Source organism: Brachyhypopomus gauderio, chromosome 5, assembly GCF_052324685.1.
Source record: "Brachyhypopomus gauderio isolate BG-103 chromosome 5, BGAUD_0.2, whole genome shotgun sequence".
Taxonomy (NCBI): Eukaryota; Metazoa; Chordata; class Actinopteri; order Gymnotiformes; family Hypopomidae; genus Brachyhypopomus; species Brachyhypopomus gauderio.
In genome coordinates this window covers 35,708,750-35,730,430 of record NC_135215.1, presented here as the reverse complement: position 1 = coordinate 35,730,430, position 21,681 = coordinate 35,708,750, and the positions used below count along the sequence as shown (strand labels likewise).

At 42.7% G+C, this 21,681-nt stretch overlaps 3 protein-coding genes across 4 annotated transcripts; 2 read left to right on the top strand and 1 right to left on the bottom strand.

Moving 5' to 3' along the window:
• Window positions 1–1,024: 1,024 nt before the first annotated feature.
• tmem276a (transmembrane protein 276a) lies at window positions 1,025–4,263 on the top strand. The gene is made up of 4 exons (XM_077004615.1): window positions 1,025–1,848; window positions 2,906–3,019; window positions 3,556–3,693; window positions 3,877–4,263. The coding sequence occupies exons 1-4, from the start codon at window positions 1,452–1,454 to the stop codon at window positions 4,122–4,124; spliced, it is 897 nt and encodes a 298-aa protein (XP_076860730.1). The 5' UTR covers window positions 1,025–1,451; the 3' UTR covers window positions 4,125–4,263.
• Window positions 4,264–12,003: 7,740 nt separating this feature from the next.
• On the bottom strand, window positions 12,004–14,071 carry fibina (fin bud initiation factor a). Its single transcript, XM_077007554.1, has one exon. It carries the CDS (start codon window positions 13,982–13,984, stop codon window positions 13,361–13,363), a length of 624 nt encoding a protein of 207 aa, XP_076863669.1. The 5' UTR covers window positions 13,985–14,071; the 3' UTR covers window positions 12,004–13,360.
• A 1,033-nt stretch (window positions 14,072–15,104) lies between these two features.
• slc5a12 (solute carrier family 5 member 12) lies at window positions 15,105–21,672 on the top strand. Of its 2 annotated transcripts, none has more exons than XM_077007553.1 (15): window positions 15,105–15,595; window positions 15,767–15,832; window positions 15,933–15,984; window positions 16,122–16,189; window positions 16,357–16,511; window positions 17,202–17,342; window positions 17,435–17,564; window positions 17,643–17,731; window positions 17,941–18,053; window positions 18,858–18,925; window positions 19,047–19,133; window positions 19,332–19,525; window positions 19,843–19,946; window positions 21,269–21,393; window positions 21,491–21,672. In XM_077007553.1, the coding sequence occupies exons 1-15, from the start codon at window positions 15,242–15,244 to the stop codon at window positions 21,650–21,652; spliced, it is 1,908 nt and encodes a 635-aa protein (XP_076863668.1). In that variant the 5' UTR covers window positions 15,105–15,241; the 3' UTR covers window positions 21,653–21,672. The 2 variants fall into 2 exon arrangements, with proteins under 2 accessions (XP_076863668.1, XP_076863667.1); XM_077007552.1 differs by having other exon boundaries at window positions 21,488–21,672.
• Window positions 21,673–21,681: the final 9 nt, after the last annotated feature.

Sequence of the window (21,681 nt, the reverse complement as noted above, 5' to 3'; positions counted from 1 at the left end):
AACTTCCTGTCAGCTCAGGGACTGTGGACCAACTGTAACCACACAAAACATTGACACATGACACACAGTCCTGGCGTTAACAGCCCTCATCTCCACACAACCCCTAACACAGGCAAGCAAACACACACACACACACACACACACACACACACACACACACACACACAAACACACACAAACACACACAAACACACACACAGCTCTTTTGAGATTACAGACATGCTAACAACTTCATCTTTTGACAGATAATCATCAGGAAATCCTAGAAGAACTCTAGACATTTTTAGATAATCCTAATCAAACAATTTTTTAAAGAATGCAGGGGGTGACAGTACAGGATAGACTAGGTAGGCAAAACCTTTTGCTGTGCTGTACAGCTGGGAATGATCCTGTCTCCATCCTCTGGCCATATATGGTATTTTACAACATTTCACAACTCTGAGATATTAGCACTGGTCACTGATAATTGTAATTCTTACTAAATAAATAGATAAATAGAAAAATGTTTATTATGTATTTGTGCATGCTGAATTCAAATATGTTTTCAGACTTTTCCTATCACCCAAAGATTTTCTTGTTTCAATAGAATCATGTGCCATTAACTATGAAGGAAAGTGTATTCCCTCTGAACTAGCAAACTACTGGACACTGAAGAGTCAATAGGCCAAATATAGGCACACTGTTTAATTTAAAATGACACATCTGTAGAGGGTTTAAGTACATGAACTGCCTTATTTATGAATACTATATAATCAATGTAATATCACAATAATTCATGTAATTCATGAAATGATATGTAATGTATGTAAAATTGCCTAAAACCATTCAAATAGTACTCTAATGGCCACCTTTTAACTTCGGGGGTAAAAAACAAGAAAAATGTAGTCCAGTGTAATTTAAATGTAGAACTATGACTGATACGATCTCTATTTATAATCTTTCTTTGGCAACCCTCAATTTTGCGTCAAGGGATTCAGGCCACGTTTATGACAGCGCCATTTTAATTTTTTATGACTACATTTAATAAAAAGTCTGTACATGTGAAGTAAACGAGACAGTGATGGTTTGTGTGGACTGAAGGTTTCATCTGTACTGCGGCTGAAACGGTGAAGCTGCTCGTTCACCAACAGCCCGGACGAATCCTGAGCGCTTTCATCACCAGTCTCCACTCGCGGCATTGGCTCTCGCCAGTTCCCACACCAAACCGCTAGTAGCACAGATGGTAAGTAAAACATGTCTGTCTAGGGCTACAAGAACAATATACAAAGGTTAAATGCTACGCTATGACAAGTTTAAGACGATATGGGCTCCATCTATGCTGGAATTGGTAGATTCCGGGTTAGTGAGGTGGAGGATGTTGAGCGGACTGCCGTGATTTCAGTCCCGGGGTAACATCTCACCAGCGGCCGACACATCGTGCATCTGTCCAGGCTCTTCGGCGCTCGCGGAATATGGCCACCATGAGAATATTAACGGCGTCCGGTCTATTTTTGGCCTTCTGTGCACTGGGACTGTTAGCAATTGCAATGAGCACAGACTACTGGTACGAGACTGATGCCCGTCGGCACCGGGAGCGCTGCAAGAAATACGCCAGTAAAAGAAACGACCCGGGATACATATATATCTCAAACCAAAACCTTCCTCTTCGGATGCTTCCAAAGGGGGGTGATGTGGGTCGGATGGAGTCTACCAGTGGATCGCTTCTCCGGACAAAGCGAGATCTCCTGCCTTTCGCTTCAGCCATGGAGTCACGGTGTAATCGGCGTTTCAATTCTACAGCAACGGGACTGTGGAGAAAGTGTCATAGAGAGGGCTTCGACCAGGATAATGAGGATCTTATCTTTAAAGGTGAGACTTGTAATAGTGGAACGGTAATGGCAGGCCCATCTCAATACATACATCCATGCATACATCCGGACAGTGACCCATAAAGAAAGCTCCCAAATACGTGCAGAGAAAACAGAAGCGCTGTTGACTTCTAAAAGGAGACAACAACATCGCAAAGAACGCGAACTGTTTTGAGAAGTTTGTGGCGCTATCCAAGGTGCTGATCTTTGCACTTAAACATTCGCGCATTGTCTTGGATACAAGTGGCAGCCAGACAGTAAAGTTTTACATTGAATTGAACCGTTAAAACTGGTAACACAATATACATTTGATTAGGTAGAGCACAAGAGTGAAATGGCTTCACATCTGTGAAGGTTGTATTTAATTCAAAAGGGAATATGATTTAGAAACAGGGAATCAGATGAGTGTTAAGGAAACTTGAACATGGCAACATGAATATGGTAAGATTATATGGTTAATATGGCTAATATGGTTAGATTTTACTGTACCAATAAAAATTTAAGGCAAGTAATATCTTGAAAGGTCTTTCAGATTTAAGTGGTTAGTACCAGAACTCCACAAACAGAACAACACTTCCAATCTAACTAACTAACTAACTAACTAACTAACTAACTAACTAAGCAATTTGTTTTGGTGTAAAATGGGCATGCAGACTGAGAGAAAGTTGCCCTAATATCCCTGACCCCAAGATCACAGGTTTAAGTCATTTTCAGTTTCTTAACTGCATTTGAATTATGGTTCACCGAGAAGCTGATTTGAAATGAATGGAATTCTTAAGTGCCATGCAGAATCATTCTTTGATGCCATTTTGCCTGGGTGTTCAATCTTGCTTCATTAGATTGCCTTTGGTGCAGAGATTAGCTAATCCATCACACCTCATCCAGATTATCAATTTTGGCCTGGGTTTAATAAATATTTATTCCCAGTGTGTCAGAGATTAAACCTTAAGGCAGGATGTTGGGAATCCCTCAGCATTAAATTAAAGCTATGCCACACGATTGCCGGTGATGAATATCTCTAGAGAGTTTATTCATGTTTGTATGTTTTTGTCCAACAGGATTACTCCAGCGCTGTACTGCAGTAAAATATTATTACTCCTCTTCAAATGTTCCACGCAATCTCCCAGTGAACATTACGAAGACCATTCGACAGGATGAGTGGCACGCCCTCCGTAAGTCATCACCGCGGCGTGTGATTGGCCAGCTCACAGGCCTGATGATGCTGTGGTATATCTGGAGACCAGCTGACCAGTACCTCTCACCTGATCTGGAGTGAGAGTGAAGGAGAGAGATGGTCGCTCCACGACCCGACCCCTTTCCTGGAGCCCATTTCTGCTGGCTAATTTCATGGCTGTCAGAGCACGGACAATTGAGGAAACTAAAAATAGGGCCATGGAAAAAGAGAAAATGACGCTTCTCCTTCAAAGAGAGAACAGTAGTGATCTGATAAATAGGCGATGCTTCTGCATGAGAATTTTCATCAATCCATGGAAGCTTTTTTATATTCTCTTGTTTGCTCTAATTAAAAAGATTTCATCTTAATGAGAGTAAGAAACCAGCAAGATGGTTACAGTTCAGCAGGCTAAAATGCCTGCATAATAATACAATCAGATTAAATCCATTGTGCTTTTAAAACCTAATGGGGATCTTGAAAATTATGGTGTAAAATGATTTCGGCTGCTGTCCTGCTCTCACTGTTTCACTGTAGATCTGCAGAGGATGACAGCAGGATTCATAGGCATGGCTGTGTCCATCATCATGTTTGGCTGGGTCATCGGCGTGCTAGGCTACTGCAAACACAACGAGCTGATGCAGTATGTAGCCGGCCTGCTCTTCCTAATGGGAGGTGAGTAAATGTTTTCGTTGGTTCCTTCAGAATTCCACTAGGCGGCAGCATAGTGCAAGAGGACGCAGATGAAAAGCGATGGAGCACGTTGATGTGGAATTGTTAAGAAATTAATTAAATAGAGCCTTTCCAATAGGAAGTAATGAATCACTTTTTTTCTGTGTCCCACTTTTGACCCTTTAGGGACCTGCTGCATCATCTCTCTGTGCACATGTGTTGCCGGTATTAACTTTGAACTGTCCCGGTACCCCCGCAACCTGTACGGGCTGCCACAGGACATCAGTCATGGCTATGGCTGGTCCATGTTCAGTGCTTGGGGTGGCCTGGGTCTCACCCTGCTGGCTGGCTTCCTCTGCACTCTGGCTCCGTCTCTTCACAGTCCTCAGACCACCACTGTACACAAGGCACGCCAGGAGAACGGCATGGTGTGACACCTTTTAGGACATTTGCATAGCTGATCAAACATGCACATAGACAGGTACATGAACCTACACACACATGCCCCACACACACACACACACACACACACACACACACACACACACACACACACACACACACACACACACACCCACCCATGTGCATGTATGTAATGGAAAGGCAGACAGAGGGTCTTAACCACACAGAGACACGTGAAGACACAAGCAGACCCCACATGGACATGAACACACTTCACAGAACAAATGAAAACAGGGGTCTGTGCATCTCATACAACCATAACTGCCCAGGTAGACTTGAACATTAAACATAAAGAAAAAAAATCTGGAATGAACAAAATGTGAACTCTACGCATATTGTAAAGTGGTAGATGATGTTACGTAAGAGCACAAAATAAGAACGGTTTACTACCAATACATGTCATAGGGCTCATCATTCAAGATTTTCAGTTCATATGGTGCTCTCTCTCTCCCATTGTCACTTTGAATCTCTCTTTTACTCCCTTTTCTTAACCCCTCCCTTCTTCTCATTTGGTTTCTCTCTCGCTCCTCTCCGTCCGCCTCTGCCTCCCGCTTCCTTGCCTGTGTTTTCGGTATCTCTCCCCAAAGTGGACACGGTCTTGTAAACAGACAGATCTTGTAAACAGACAGATCTTGTAAACAGACAGGTCTTGTAAACAGACAGGTCTTCTCACTGAGTAAACAGTTGCGTGTTTTTGGCATCGCCTGCTGCACAGAAAGAAGGAAGAAAAAAGTAAAACAAAGCAAGAAACACGTCAAGTGTCTTCCTGTACATGTTGTTTAATTTGTGGTTTTAGCTACTTTTATGACAAAATAAAAGAAGGGAGCAGGAGCACACAGCAGAGAACGGAGTGAGAACGGAGTGAAAGTGGGCTGGCACTTCTCCTGATGTAATGTGTGACCTCATACCTCTGACATCATAAAAGGCTTAAAACAAAGATCACTGTAAGGTAGTCCAAAGCAGTACTATAAGGCATTGAAAGAAAATGGTTTGTTTTGACATGATTTAAGATTTTTTTCTAATAAACGTATCATAAATCATACCTTTGTTGTCATCATAAAAACAAATAATTTAATGTTCTGTAAGTAATGTATACTTGTTATGAAAGGTAAATTCCAAACCGAGAATTCCTCTTTGCATGGATAAATAACTTAATACAATGTGACATAGACTGAGCACAGATCTTTGGCTTTGTCTCCTTGTACTGCTACACGCAAAAAAACAATGTTATGTACCTTGACAAAAGTTGAAAATCATAAAATCATGACAACAAATCTTCCTCCAAGTGCATCACTTAACCTTGAGGTAAAGTGCATGACAATCGAAGGGATAGCTGACAATACACACAGTGTTTCGTGCACTGTGGTTTGAGAGAGGTCAGAGTGAAGTGATTTCATTGCAGCCTTTTATATATGGGGCTCAGCCAAGCCAGTGGTGAGCGCTTTAATCTTTTCTAGATGTACAAACTTCACAGGGAAGTGTCTGAATGACAGCTGCTGTGATAGCCTCTTCACTAGACCATTACATGATTTGATTTCATAATAATCCATCTAAACTAAATCTAAATTGGAGCATGCAAAGTTTTTCCAGCATATAATCTCACTAGATAATAATATACATACAGTCAGGAACCTTAAAGGCTGTAAGCATTGCCATCTGTTTGTTTGAATTAATGTTTGTTGAATGGATTGATCATAGACTGAGATGTACATTGACCTGAGCTTGTATGTAAATCACGTATTGACAGAACACCAGTCTGGCTGCAGTTCCTTCCTTTGTGTTAGGAAATGTCAAACCTGGACTTAAACATGAGTTTCTACTGCTGTAGACATTCGAGACCCTTCAGAGTTACAAATGAAGATGTCAAAGAGCACAGAGGCTCTTGACAACTAGAGATTAATGAGACTAATGACAACTCGTACCTACATCATTAGTCAGAGGGCATGGGACACTTATTAAAACATGCCAGTAAACCCACTGACTGCATAAAAGTCAAAATTCAGTTCCATATTTAGTTTATCGCTGTGGTCTTGGCTCTTGTATATTAAGAGTTACATTAGCTCATGGTGTGTACATGATCGGTATTCTCACAAACAAACAGGTCGTCTCACGCACAGCAAAGGCGACAGTTACAATAATGGCATTCCCCTAAACGTCAACTGTATGCTATGTATTTGTCCCAGTAAGAAAAACAATTGCATGATTTTTTTTTCCCATTTTGTCACCATCATTGGGACCACAAAAGAGAGGGTCAGCAGTTTCAGGTTCTTCAATGAACACATCACGAAGAACCTCATGTGGACCACACACACTGCTCATGGGATAAATAAGGTGCAATTGTGTCTTTGTTGTTAATATTATTTTATTGTACCTTTCTGAGTCTCTCGTTCTTGTTCTCTCTATTTGCATTTTTTTTATATGGTCAGATGTCAAAAAAAAAAAATCACAAGAAACAATAATTTTGAAATTTCTCATTAACAGTAGTCTCAACACAAACCACACATTTGTTATGTTTGAGTCTATTAAATGAAATTTTGAATACCATTATGCTGGTTTTAGTTGAACAACAATACATGTGACTACTGCTGGCTGTACTGAGGTCAGTTGAGAGCCAGTCTTGTCACTACTGACTGGGTAGGCCAGAACAGTTTCAGAACTAAAAGATTCTAGGGGGAAAACCATCTGAAACTACAGAGGTTCAGACCTCAGTGACTTCATAGCCAGTTAAACCCCTGACTCGTACAGGAACTACACTCTTGATGAAATTCTGCAGAGGGTGGTGTGGACCACATCACTGGTGCTGGGCTGAACTTCCATCACTGCTGGAGCTGTACACCAAATGTTGTCAGAGGAAGTCCAAGAGCATCACGAGAGACCCCACCCACCCACACTATGTTCTTGCTGCTGCTATTCGGCACTTAAGCATATAAACCAGAACCAGCTGACTCAGGGACTGTTTCTTTCCACGAGTCATCAGACTGCTGAACAGACAGCAGTGTTGGCCAGCATGGCCTGTACTCTCTCACACGCAGACTCCCACAATCCCCTCCTCCTCCACCATATCACCCCTTTTACACTCACTGGCCACTTCATTAGGTACAGTTTGCGTTGGAACCACTTTTGCCTTCAGAACTCCCTTACGTAGGCATAGATTCAAGAAGGTGGTAGAAACATTCCTCAGAGACGGAATCATTTTGGTCCACAGTGACATGATGGCATCACGCATTGCATGCAGATTTGTCAGCTGCACATTCATGATGTGAATCCTGTTTCACCACATGCCAAAGGTCATCTACGGGACTGGGATCTGGTGACTGTGTAGGCTATTTGAAGACAGTGAACTCACTGTCAATGTCATTGTCACATTCAAGAAAACATTTTCAGACGATCTGAACTCTATGACATGGTGCATTATTTTACTAAGCAATGTCTCAGTGATCCTCATGACTGGTCAACTCCAGGCCCCTCCCATTAGTTACGCTGCTATAGATAAGCCTGCCAGAACTATATGCTAATATCACTGGCACATGTTCTATATATATATATATTTAAATTGATGTTTACATACCTAACTTGTATTTTGTATCCTGGTTACACTATTCTACAAAGGCAATACCATGAAAGCCCCTAGAAGATGGTCTGGGTTGCCAGAGGATGTGCAGATGCTGTGGATGGATGTGCTGATGTGGCCAGCAGACCGACTCCTACCTGAGAACCTGCATCTACACTGGAGGAGCTGCTTGGCCAAGAAATAGAACTATAAATATGGACTTCTACTAGCTGGGCCACACATTAGAGGATGGGATCGCTTTTTCCTAATGCCCCGTCTGTAACACGAACCCCCAGGGAACAGGGGACTCGCGGGGTTTTTGTAGGAGATGAACCCAGGGGCAAAGCCCAAAAGAAAACACGACAAACTGAGACCTCCGCCACTAAGCGGGAAACGCAGAAAAAGAAAACTGAGTGAAAACTCAGAATACGAGAACAAAAAACACACGGAGGAAACCACTCGACATGTCGTGAAAAAAAGGGAGCCCAAACGAACAAAACAAATACAAGCCAGGGAAGGGTATAGAGCAGGGGTACTCAACTGGCGGACCGCGGTCCGGATCCGGACCCGAACGCAGTCCTGTCCGGACCCAATCTCATTCCTGATTAACTGGATACGGACCAAAACAAAACCGTAACATTTATTTCAGGGCTATTGAAAAAACACTCCGTCACGAGTGTTACGTTTGCCACCCCCGCTCAACAACTTACGTTCGCCACCCCCCCCGGGCTACAAGCCTGGTTGACGCTTCGCGAGCGGCGCGAGGGTCCGCGCGGCGAAAATAAGGTAATCGCTGAGGCTCCGCGCTGTCGGTTCGCGAGGTCGTGCACCTGTAACTTCGCGCGCGCCGCGCTTCAGCGCAATGAACAAAGTCACGTTTTCAGGGTTCATACACCTTCATAAGGTGGAATTAAAGCACTTGTACGTCACTTTCAAGGTCCATTTCAATATTTCCCAGCATGTTAAACATAATTAAGTTAAATATTTATACATATACTCGAAATAATTCGCTTTTTATCACATTATTTAATGGTTGTTTATTTAAAAAACGCCCAATCTTCACGTCTTCACGTTCTCATGTTTCGTCCTGGAATTATAAGAGGCTCGTATTTGTTAACCTAATACAAGATAACTATTCAGTCAGACAGATATTTGTTGTGAAACCAAGTAGTTACAATTTCAAGCATTTTAAAGTACTTTAACCTAAATTCCAGCACTTTTCAAACCTGAAACACATAGCAACATTAAAATTGGTCAGGTAAATGTTCATTCCCCTGTTTTGAGGGGTGTTTCTACCACATATCGTTTCGGACAAAACACCACAACACCCCTCAGCCCCCCCCCCCCCCCGGACCTCAGGTCACAGGTATATGCCAAAATTGGACCGCGGACAAATTTAGTTGAGTACGCCTGGTATAGAGTATAGAGAAGGAAAAGCTTGGGGAAAACTTGAGAAAGGCCAGTAAGGGCGCAGGAGAAGAGACCTCGAAAAAAACAGTGTAGAGAGACGACTGCTCAATAACCGGGATAACAAGCTGGCTGCAAGAGGCAACAAACAACTCAGCAGTGAGGCACTGCAACCGTGCACATTAAATAGGGAAAGGCACAGCTGCAGGTCCTCACCGCTGATTGCGTCTCCCACGAGTATTAGCTCGTGGGTTCCCTCCAGTGGCGACAGGAGGGCTGGTCCTGGACCCAGCCCTGACACTACCACGAGTATTAGCTCGTGGGTTCCCTCTGGTGGCGACAGGAGGGATGGTCCTGGTCCCAGCCCTGACACCGTCTAGGGCAGGGGTAATCAATTATATTTTTCCGCGGTCAAATTTTGGCAGATAGCTCTGACCTGAGGTCCGGGGCGGCGTTGGCGAACGTTAGTTGTTGAGCGGGGGGGGAAACGGAGTGTTTTTTCAGTAGCTCTGAAATAAATGCTCCGGTTTAAAATTTAGTCTCCCGTAAAAATAAAAATATATTTTTGCCATTTTGGTCCGTATCCAGTTAATCAGGAATGTGATTGGGTCCGGACAGGACGGCGTTCGGGTCCGGATCCGAAGCGTGGTCCGCCATTTGGTGACCCCTGGTCTAGGGAGTTCTTCCATGCTACTGTCGCCATGCCTAGCTTGCTCATTAGGGATCCGCACACATGTGCTTGTATAGCTGCTTTGTGACAGCGTGTTGTAAAAAGCTCTATATAAATTTGACTTTGACTTGGACTACTGGACGTAGCCATCAGAAGATAGGTAAGCTGCAGCTATGAAGGTATGGACATGGTCAGCAACAATACTCAGACAAGATGTGGTGTTTACATGAAGCTCACATGGTTTGGAGGTGTCTAACGTGTGCCAAGAAGCTGCCCCCCCCACTCCAATACAGCACCAGCAGCAGTTGCCTGTTGCCCCAGTTGCCTGTAATTAGCTGACAGAAATGGTACCCAGTGTGGTTTTCAAGGTTCAGAGATGCTCTTATGCATACATTGACTGTAATGTGTATGAGTTACTCTAGTCTATCATCCCAAACCAGTCTGACCATTCTGCTCTGTCCTTTGGCTTCAACAAAGGCATTTTTACAAGAGAACTGTCTGTTACTGCCGTTTTCACTTTTTGGACCTTTTTCTGCTAATCTTGCGCGTGAAATCCCCAGTAGATCAACAGTTTCTGGGAAAACTCAGACCATCCTGTCCAACACCATCAACCATGTCATGTTCAAAGTCAAATCACGTCTCTTCCCCATTGTGATACAAGAATTAAACTTCAGCAGTTCATATTAACCATGTTTATACCATGTCTACATGTCTAAATGCATTGAGCATGCTTTCTCTGGATGTTTAAACACAAATTCATCATGAACAGTCATCAAAGCATAAAGAAGTCTTCACACTGTAAAGCCCTGTGCTGTGTCTCTGCTGTAAGCCCACACACACCACAGTAAGTCCTAGAGTTCCCACCTACCTCGTCCCCTCTGAATTACCATGAGCACTGATTCAAACAGCTTATATCTTTGTTTTTCTTTTTAATCTTGTCCCAGACCTTTGTCATGTAGCTGTGGTGTGAGAGTGGGGTGTGGGGCCCCAGTGCAGGGAGGGAGGTGGAGGTTTGTGGCAGGCACGGCCAGTTGAGCGGGACCGTGTTTGGACTGTGGTCCTCTTGGGGAGAAAGGCTCTGCGTCAAGGCAGACAGGGTCAAGAGGAAATCGCAATCAAAATCCCTGGCGCTTTCCCCCTCTCTCTTTCTCTCCCTCTCTCACTTCCTCCGTTTCCTCTTCTCCTCTCTACTCTCTCTTCTTTTCTCCTAACCATTAAAATATAAAAGACTGTAGATGTTCATTGCTTAGGTCTCTTTTTCTGGTTCTTTAGCATTTGCCCAAAACGATTTATTCACTATTTTATTCAGTATTATTGTTTTATAATTCCTAGTATGTTATTTTCTATTTTCAGAAGTTCCTGTGGTGTTTTCTTTTTCTCTGTCTCTTTCATAATTTCATCATAGAATATCTCTCAACTTTTCAAACTAATTACTGTTCTGTTCAAACTAATTACTGTTCGTAGTACTACAGTATTTAGGGAAGGATGGTCCTAGCTAATTTCACAGCATGCACCCAGACGTATCCCCTTAGAAGCCAACAGCACTTAGCAGCCATCCTGTGGTGTCAGCCAAAACCAAGCTCAGTAGTATTCACGTGCACAAGATTCCTCTCTCAAATATCCACATATGTCAGCACATCCATTCACTTTACACTACCCATAGTCTTTAGAGTATAGTGGAATACAGAGGACTATGCAAATATCCACCTTAGAAAAGAATATATATGAAAAAGTAATGGCTGATGGCAATTAATAACATTTGGTATTGACTGTGTGCGCTGTAATGGAGTTTTGCCATGTCAGTAGCTTCTGTACAAATAACAGTGTTCTCGTGAGTTATGGCCACTGTTCCCTAGACAAAGGCTAATCTGTCAGTATACAACTGATGTTTATTGGAAGCAGCTTGGGAACTTGAGTAAACGTAAAGGACTGAATGAAGAGTAAAGAGTAGATAACCTAGCGGTTTGTCCTTAGATCCTGAGTTGAAATGCATTGTTGATAAAACGTGAGATCTGTGAATGAGTATGTGTGTATATGTTTGTTTGAGTATGTGTGTATGAGTATGTCTTACTGCGTGACTGTGTGTGTGTGGGGGGGGGCTGCACACGCAGTGGGTGTTGGGGGGGGGATGATGAGCACCGGCTGCTGTTTGTTTATATAAGGAAGATTTCAGGAAAGCTGACAGTCTCATACACACAAACAAACACACGCAGACACACACGTGTGCATAATAACACAGAATCATTTCTTTCTTCATTCTTCAACAGCAACAATCTACATTTTAAGGTTTTGAGGAAACTGACCATATGAACAACATAAAAAAATTCCAAACATAAATGGAAAGGATTTAGGACATAGAGAAACAGAATTGCTATGTAATAACTATACAAAATATTTAACAAACAAAATGACATTGGATATGTAATGAATAAGACTAGACTGGCTGTTTCCATTCAAATGACTGATACACATGTTCTGTAGTATGTTCTAGTCATCTAACATGACTAATGTTTGACTTGCCACATTTTGCTTCTGTTCAGTCACATTTGAGAAGTGTATAAGAGGCCCCATTGACATTGACAGAGATGAACAATTTCTTTTTTTTTTTAGGTTGAATAGCCAGAAACTGAATCCAGATGGACAGACCTCAGCTGAACAGAACCAGAGCTGGTAACACTGGGCTGTTAGCAAATTCTCCTGGTCTCAGAATTCCAGGCTCAACCTCAACCTCAAAAGATAAATAACACGAAATGCTAAACTCCATGTGCGTGCGCATACACCCACACACACACACACACACACACACACACAGAGGGGGTTGGGCAGGAATGGGGGTATCTTTTTCCTGCTTGACAAAGCGACCTATAGAAAATATAGCTAACACATTTGAACTAAAATATTTTATTCCGTAGACTCTGGGATGGCTATGGAGGTTTGGATCCTGGTTGGCAAATGAACTGTTGACAGCTAGATTAGCTGAACTGCTTTGCAGTTTCGATTTAGCCATTCCAATCCACAATGGAGCTGTTTACTTGAAGAATATGTGCAGGCCCCTCCTGAGGGTTCAGAATAGAAGAATGGCTCCTTGTCTTTACGTACTGATGCACAGATTTTGATTGTTCTCCCACATGGTAAAAGTCGAAGGGGATAGAGACATACAGTCATATGGTACAGGAAATGCCTTCTCTGGCCCAACCTCCTTAGCTACTGGTCAGATTCTGCTCCTTAGCAAAGACATCCATCAGCGACGTGGAAAAAAAATCATTGGAACTGAATAAATATGCTGCATATATGAAATGGACAGATGTGAATTCCAAAAACAAATGTCCTTTTTTTAAAACGTAAAATAAACAAAGGTAGCAAAAGAATTCTCAAAATAATGTAGATGTGACAGTTATTCTGCAGACCATCTTAGTGATCTCATTTCTGCCAAAAAAAGGACGTTGTATCCCACACAGTCTTGAGAGTCATTACATACGAAGTCATTTCTCACAAAGACATTGCTTTCACTTCCGAGCCTTCTCAACCAAAGGCTGCTCAACTAACAAGCAAAAAAAATATTTAAACATTAACAACTAGACCTAAATATCCAGGTATTCATTTTTGAGTCGGTTTAACCTGGTTCCATGGCTGCGGATGATGAGAGAGATCAGCTGGTGTTTATCCTTTAGTCCCGAGGAGATGTCCACGGTCTCCTGCAGGGTGCTCCTCACCTTGTACATTGGGTTGAGTAAGTTTCTGGTAAACTCCTGCTCCTCTCTTTGTTCCGAGTCCTGACCTTGTTTGAATTTCTCTTCTAGCTCAAGAAGAGACTTTTCTACGTTTGAAAAAGCCTCGCCGATTTGATCAATCTCTCGCCTCAGGTATTTCCCATAAGTGTCTTCTCCGTCCAAATCGTACGAAATGCTTCTCCCAAGACCTTCCAAAACTCTCGCAGAATCTTCGATTTGTTGTTTAATAATGATAAAATCGTCGCGAATAACCGAATCTCGGTCCTCCTCCACTTCACACGGTCTGCGGTCGAACCATTTAAAAAGCATCTGGCATTTCTCCGGGTCTTCAGTGTCCTCGTAATCACCGTCCGGGACGAAAAAGTGATGAAACGTGCCGTTTGACATCTCGGGTTGCAAAGGTCCCGTAAAGTCACTGTTATACATGGGCAATGAAAACAAGGCAAACGCTAAAGGCCACATGATGGAAGTCATTCTGCCCACTCAGGAGACACGAGCTGCGCTCACACTGACGGAGCTCAACATCTGCAGCTCCGCAGCCCCGCAGCGCCCTTTAATATGAGCTCCAGTGAAAGTCTCTCTTTGTCGCCACTTGTAGGAACAGCCTTATCCATAACCCTAACTTATTGTTAAAAACCATGGTGTAAAATATTATCGCTTTTACTTCAGTGAGGTTCGTTTTTTTCCCTCTCGGGCTACTTTCCTTGAAATGCACTTTAGTGCACAGATGTGTTTTTTTTTCTTTCTTTTTTTTTTAGAAATGTCGTTTATTTTTATTATTTGCTACAATAGTTTTTGTACCCACATCAAAAAATAAAAGAAAACAACGTGGAGATATATTTATATTTTGTTTAATTAGAAAATTTCATGGAGAAGTTATTTTACTTCAACAGAAACGCAACTTTGAGGACTTGTTTTGTATTGTTTTGTCAGTAAAGGTCATTGTGTATGTGGGTGGCAGGGTGTGTAATTAATGGGTCCAAGAAGAAATACCACAAAATTCATTGTGTGTACACATGTTTAAAAGGTACTCAAAGAACAAAAGCACCCATTCAACAAGACAAATGCACTCTGAACCTTCCATGGACAAAGTGCACTCATCTAAGTGAAATAAGGCATAGGCAAAATCAAATGAGCCCAAACAAACCAGCAAATTATATGCAAAGTCTATTAGACCCGCATAAATGCTCACCGAGCAGTAAATGCACTAGAATCCACATTGAGTCAGAGAGTAAATTCAGTGTAAATGTTTACAAAGGTCAATGAGAAACATTACTAATTAAATAGATGACAGTGACAATAATTTAAGTGTAATGACCATATGTTACACAACTTTAACAACCTCTGTTTCAATTTAATTGCTCTCACCAACAATAACAGTGCTGTGCTCTTGGTGATACGTATGCTGCCTTCAAATCTGATTTTGGAGAAAAGTGTGAAAAGGAGAAAGTGTGAAAAGTGTTAAAAGAGCAACACAGGATACGATAAGTTAATGGCTAATGTGACTTGTTTTGCAATTTGTGCTGTGACTCCTGTTATCAGCACTTTTCAACCTGTAAGAAACGTCCTTCAAGTCATTCACACTGATAAGAGGTCTCACTGTGCTTTATCTATCTCAGTCTTAGAGGAACATAGTGGGTCGTGGGATTACAGCCAGAACATCTGTACTGTTAACTAGACCTTATTGTGATATTTTATTTCCAGTGTACATTAATCATCGGTTAATCTACTATGGGGCCAAATAACCAAGCTGTTGGAACATTTCAAGTGTGGGACTATGTGGTGTTCGCCTGCCTGTTTGTGGTGTCTTCAGGAATAGGTGTATTTTTTGCCATAAAGGAGAGGAAGAAGGCTTCATCCAGGGAATTTTTGGTCGGGGGACGGCAGATGAGCTGTGGCCCAGTGGCTCTCTCCCTCACGGCTAGCTTCATGTCAGCGGTGACGGTTATTGGAGCTCCAGCAGATGTTTACCGCTTTGGGGCCTCGTATGTGATCTTTGGCTTTGCCTACACACTCATGGTGATCATAACTGCAGAGCTGTTCCTGCCTGTCTTCTACCGGTCAGGCATCACGAGCACATATGAGGTACAGCTATGAAAGGTTTGGTTGACTGTACAAAAATATCCTATTATCATTTTGGGCAAATATTTGTGCCTTTTTTTAGATGGCTTTAGAAATTTGCAGGGTGTTTGCATTTCTACAACATCGGTGCCATACTGGGAACTAGTAACGAGTATTGTGCTCTCTTTCTCACAGTATCTCGAGCTGCGCTTCTGTAAGCCGGTCCGCATAGCTGCCACTCTCATTTATATGGCGCAAACAGTGAGTTTAATAAACTTTCCCCCTATATCAGCTGAGACGTGCTAAGTTAATGGCAAAGATCAAGACTGACAGCATCGTTTGTGTCTTGTATCTTGTACAGATTGTGTATACAGGAGTGGTGGTCTATGCACCCGCTCTGGCTCTTAATCAAGGCAAGTCATGACTTTAATAGCACCACGATAATGTAGGATTTAGAACACCATGAATTTATGCAGTAATTAAAATGTCATGGATACCTTTTTTGCATAATTATATAACATTAATTTTAATGTAAACTATCTCCCACTAGTAACACAGTTCAACCTATGGGGGGCCATATTTGCCACTGGTATTGTCTGCACATTCTACTGCACAATGGTGAGTGTTTGGCAGTGCACTCTTATACTGATGCTGTACCACACTTTTCTGTTTCTCTCGTTACTGAGATAAAAGTTAAACCAATCCGCGTGTTCACGTGTGTGTTTGTGTGTGTGTGTGTGTGTGTGTGTGTGGGGGGGGGGGGGGGGGGGGGGGGGGGGGCACAGGGAGGACTAAAGGCCGTAGTATGGTCTGACGCATTCCAGATGGTGGTTATGTTGGCTGGTTTTCTCATTGTGCTGATACAAGGCTCAAACAGGAATGGAGGAATCAGCACAGCATGGAGCATAGCTGAGGCTGGGGGCAGACTGAATGTGTTTGAGTATGTCTCACCTAACACACTCAACACATCTACACTAAACACCTTTACACACTAAACATGTTTACGTCTCACCTAACACACTCAACACATCTACACTAAACACCTTTACACATTAAACATGTTTACGTCTCACCTAACACACTAACCACATCTACACTAAACACCTTTACACACTAAACATGTTTACGTCTCACCTAACACACTCAACACATCTACACGAAACACCTTTACACATTAAACATGTTTACGTCTCACCTAACACACTAAACACATCTACATGAAACACCTTTACACACTAAACACATCTACACTAAACACCTCTACACACTAAACATGTTTACGTCTCACATAACCTCTAAACACTAAATGTGTCTAAGTCTCACCAAACCTCCTCACACTAAACAAGTCTGAGCATGTCTCACCAAACTTTTTCACACTGAATGTGTTTGTCTCACGTAACCTCTTTACACTATACGTTTGTCTCACAAAACCTCTTCACACTAAACATGTCTGAATGTATCTCACCGAACCCCTTCACACTAAATGTGTTTGAGTATGTCTCATTTAACCTAGGCTACTACTTTAATAAGTAGCCATGTGTCTGTAAGTGGCATAAACTTTATATAAGTTGTACCGTAGCAGGACAAAACCTGTAGAATGCAACATTAATGTTTTGTGTTGTTTTTCTAGCTTTGACCCCAATCCCCTGCGACGTCACACATTCTGGACTGTCACATTTGGGGGCATGTTCACATGGCTGGGTATCTACGGTGTGAATCAGTCCACTATCCAGAGATGCATTTCCTGCAAGACAGAGAACCACGCTCGCTGGTGGGTGCTCTCTGTGGGTGTATGTTGAAGATGCCCTATAAGACATGATAGAAAAAAGAACAAAAAGAACCCCCCCCCCCTCTCATTTACAGGGCTCTGTATCTGAATCTACTGGGCCTTCTGGTGATTTTGTTCTGTGCTGTGGTCTCAGGACTAATCATGTATGCTTTATACGCCAACTGTGACCCCTGGACTGCTGGTTATGTGTCAGCTCCAGACCAGGTGACTGTTATTCACTGTTGATCTCATGATTCAAACCCAACTTTAGCAGTAAACATACAATTGGGAATATGTTTACAGCTCATGCCATACTTTGTGCTGGATATATTGGGCAACTTTCCAGGCCTCCCAGGGCTGTTTGTGGCTTGTGCATTCAGTGGCACTCTCAGGTGAGCTGAGCCAACACCCCCTTCAAAACATCCTCTAGACATATTTACGTCTATCTTATGTTTAGTTCACTATAGATTTTTTTCTTTCTTATTTATGAAACACAGAGCTCTCTAATATGAATCCAGATTACTATTGTAAGCTTACATTAATTCAACAGCATACTAAATCCTGAACTGAGGAGATTATTTCCTGCTATTTGTTATTTCAGCACCGTGGCTGCCAGCATCAATGCACTGGCTACAGTGACGTATGAGGACTTTGTGAGCCAGTTTTGGAGAGACCTTTCCAACAAGAAAGCCATCTGGATCAGCAAAGCACTGTGTAAATACCACCATTAAACATAAACCTCTTGAGGTACACTCGTCTTCTGACACTGCTCGTAGTTATGTATAAGGCCACAAAGTGACCTTACCAGACACTTAATTATTAACAATTAGTAGGGTGTAGTGCACGTGGTTTTCTTCAACTGCTGTATTGACTACCATGGTTACAGCAGCAAGCCAACACACGTCTGCTCCCGTAAAGGTTTGCACAAGTTGTTAAAGAACATGAGACTTTCATTGAAAAGAAATCAAAATTTGAGATAGAGCACATGAAACGTTGACTGAGACTAGAAAGGGCCTGCGAATGACTGGGTAAAAATATCACTTTTAGATTTCAAAAACTATTTTATTAAAGTAAATAAATGTATTTTGAGTAGAAGCTAATTATATTTAACAGTCATAAATAATCAGAAATGAAAATTCCATTTGATAAGTCTGAATGTGTGGAGCTCATTGTCAGTGTGATCTCAGAAACCTCAGTACTGGAGATAAGAGAGAGAAATATAAACATGACTTCACTCTGAACTCCTGACACTTCAGACGTGAGAGGGAGGGGCCAATGTTTCACAACATTATCAACTGTGCTGAGTTTAGTGAAATCAGCTCTGTGGAAGTGACAGAACATCCCATATATTTATTTACCATGAATGTCAAGTTAGGTGAAAAAAAAAACTGCATGATTACCATTAATCTTACAGGAGAGATGTTGTCCATGGATTACGTTTCTCCTGCAAGGGCGTTTCAGAGTGCTGTTTGTTAGCCGGTCCATTGAGGCCTCTTCTGCGTGTGCTGCCCCCTGCAGGCGTGGTGTTTGGGGTGGCCTGCACCAGTATGGCAGTGGCAGCGTCCCACATGGGTGCCGTGGTTCAGGTGATTCTCCTCTGAACACAAACCCAGCCGTCCGGGCTGCGTCTCGTGGGCGTCTGACCCACGGCCGCCTCCCTCAACCTGCCCTGCGTAACCTGCGATTTCTCCCCCCCCGGCGCTGCAGGCTGCTCTCAGCATTCACGGCATGTGCGGGGGACCGATGCTTGGCCTTTTCTCCCTAGGAATCCTCTTCCCTTTCACAAACTCCAAGGTCAGTTTTAAGTAGAATGAAGAACATTGTCAACCAACCAGACATCATTCAGAATGCAAAAAGTCTGACTGCTATAACTGTTGCAGCATTAATGATAATATCTCCCCTCTTTACTTTGATATCCATGACATAGTGGCATTTAGCTGTTAGGGGTTGTCAGCTGTAAATTGCTGCGTACTCTTTATGGCCTCTCCTCAGGGGGCGGCCGGGGGCCTCCTGTTGGGCACTGCTCTGTCCTTCTGGGTGGGAGTGGGAGCCTTCATCCACCCGGCCCCTGACTCCATCACACGGCCCCTGCCTCTCAGCACCCAGAACTGCAGTGTACTAAACGTTACGGCTGCCCTGACCACCCAGACGCCTCTCGTAACGAGCATATCACCTGCCTCAGACAGGTAGAGTATCTTCTGTTCGTTGAACCAGTACTGCAATCCTGACGGACAGCTGTCAAGCATCCAAGATAAAGAAAGAAGCGCAGAAAATACACTTTAAAAATCACTTTAGGTACATTATGGAATCCGTATTTAACAAGAGGGGAAAACTACAATTACAAAAATGCACAATTCATTAATATGTGTGGAAACAACGTTTAGTAAAGTATTGTAAAGGATGTGACTTTCTGACGCATAAAACATGGGACATAAATATGAAACTTTACCAAAATGCAGACTGGTCTGTGTGGTAAATGTAGACTGGTCTGTGTCACCTGCAGGTCTGTGCTGGTCGAGTCCTGGTACTCCATGTCTTACCTTTACTACAGCACAGTGGGCTTCCTTGGTACAATGATAGGTGGCTTGCTCATCACACTACTAACAGGTGACAGGGGGGTGCCGTCTTGAACACATAAACATTAATCATCACCCGTTGGCCACAGGTCAGTTGTACATTGTTCCTTGTTCGATAACCTCAGAAGACAGAAACTGATAACTGTCAAATCAAACAACTTATCAGTTATTATTTACAATCACACAGCCGAGGCCAACACCCAGCTTAATCTAATACTGTATAAAACACGGAGAGTCAGATCGCACTTCCAAACTCATCACGTTGTGACGCTGGGCGACGACAGACGGACGAGACACAGAATCCGTTTTTTCGCGTCAGACGTCACGCTTTATTTCACTGATATTGCGCAATAGCGCACGTTGAACAGTAAACACACACACAGCCACGTGTAGACATAGACAATGACGAGCACAGGACACTGCGCGAGCGCACATTAAATAGACAGACCACATTAGCCCCACGTGATTACGAGACGATTCACAGGTGAGACACATTATTCACACGACATAGCCATCACCACGGAGTTCACTGACGCAGACAAAGCACGTGGACAACGTATACACACGCCCAAAAGGGAGGGGCCGGGGTCCTCAACGTGACACACGTTATGTCATGTACACACCGCAACCATAATTTCACCTTTGGCATACCTGTCAAGTCTCCCATATTGGCTAGGAAACTACCGTATTTTACCCCTCTTTCCTGTCGTCCTCCCGTATTAATATTTTCCTGTAAATTTCCTGTATTATAATATATAATTTTTTTAAAATAATTTTTTAAAAGCATTCAAGTGCCTTTCCAAAATGAATTATCTCAACTCAACTCAACTTTATTTATATAGCACTTTAAAAACAGCCAAGGCCGTGGCAAAGTGCTGTACATAAGAATACAAACAATTAAAAGAACATAGAACATAAGAAATAATACAGTATAAAAACTAGAAAAACATAAAAACCTTTTGAAAACTATTTAAACCAAATTAAAAGACACATGCTGGGGTAAAAGCCAAAGAGTAAAAATGCATTTTAAGATTTTTAAAATGAATTACGTCGCTAGCCTCGTGAGAATGTCAACCTGCAGTAGCCCGAGTGTCAGTTCTCGCAAGATTAGTGCTGACAGCGGGAACAACAAACCCGAAAATCAAATCAGAGATGGATGAATGTAACGAGAGAGAAGACACTCCTACCAAAAAAGTTAAGACTTCGTGTAAAATATAAGGGGCCCTGGGCCTTGGTTGGGCTGTTGGGAATGCTCGTAGCAGCCAGCGGAAATTTCTCTTATTTATAAATAAAAAACTTGACAGGTATGCCTTTGCCAATGCTGTTCCCTGAACGAGCCTGTTGTTTCAACAGGTCCCACTAAGCCACAGGAAGTGAAGCCATGGCTGATTCAGCCGGTGTGTGACCTGTTCTGCTTCTGTTCAGAGAAATACAGGCGCATGTTCTGGTGTGGTGTCAACCACGAGGAGGAGAAAGAGGTGAGACTCCCAGTCCACACTGTGAAGAACACACATGGCCACTGCACCGTGCAGACCTTGACCAACGCAAAGCTGACGTTACTGCTCCTCCCAGCAGGGTCTGCATGGTGTGGATTTGGGAACAGATTTGGGATCGACGTGCAAGGAGCATCCAGACACCGACAAAAGTGACACTGACAAAAGTCTAAAGAAGCAGAATGATGAGATACTGAATGAAGCTTACATAAATGCATCTTTTATTCCAGACACAAAGTTTTAAAACAACTGTAACCTTAAACAACTATCCTT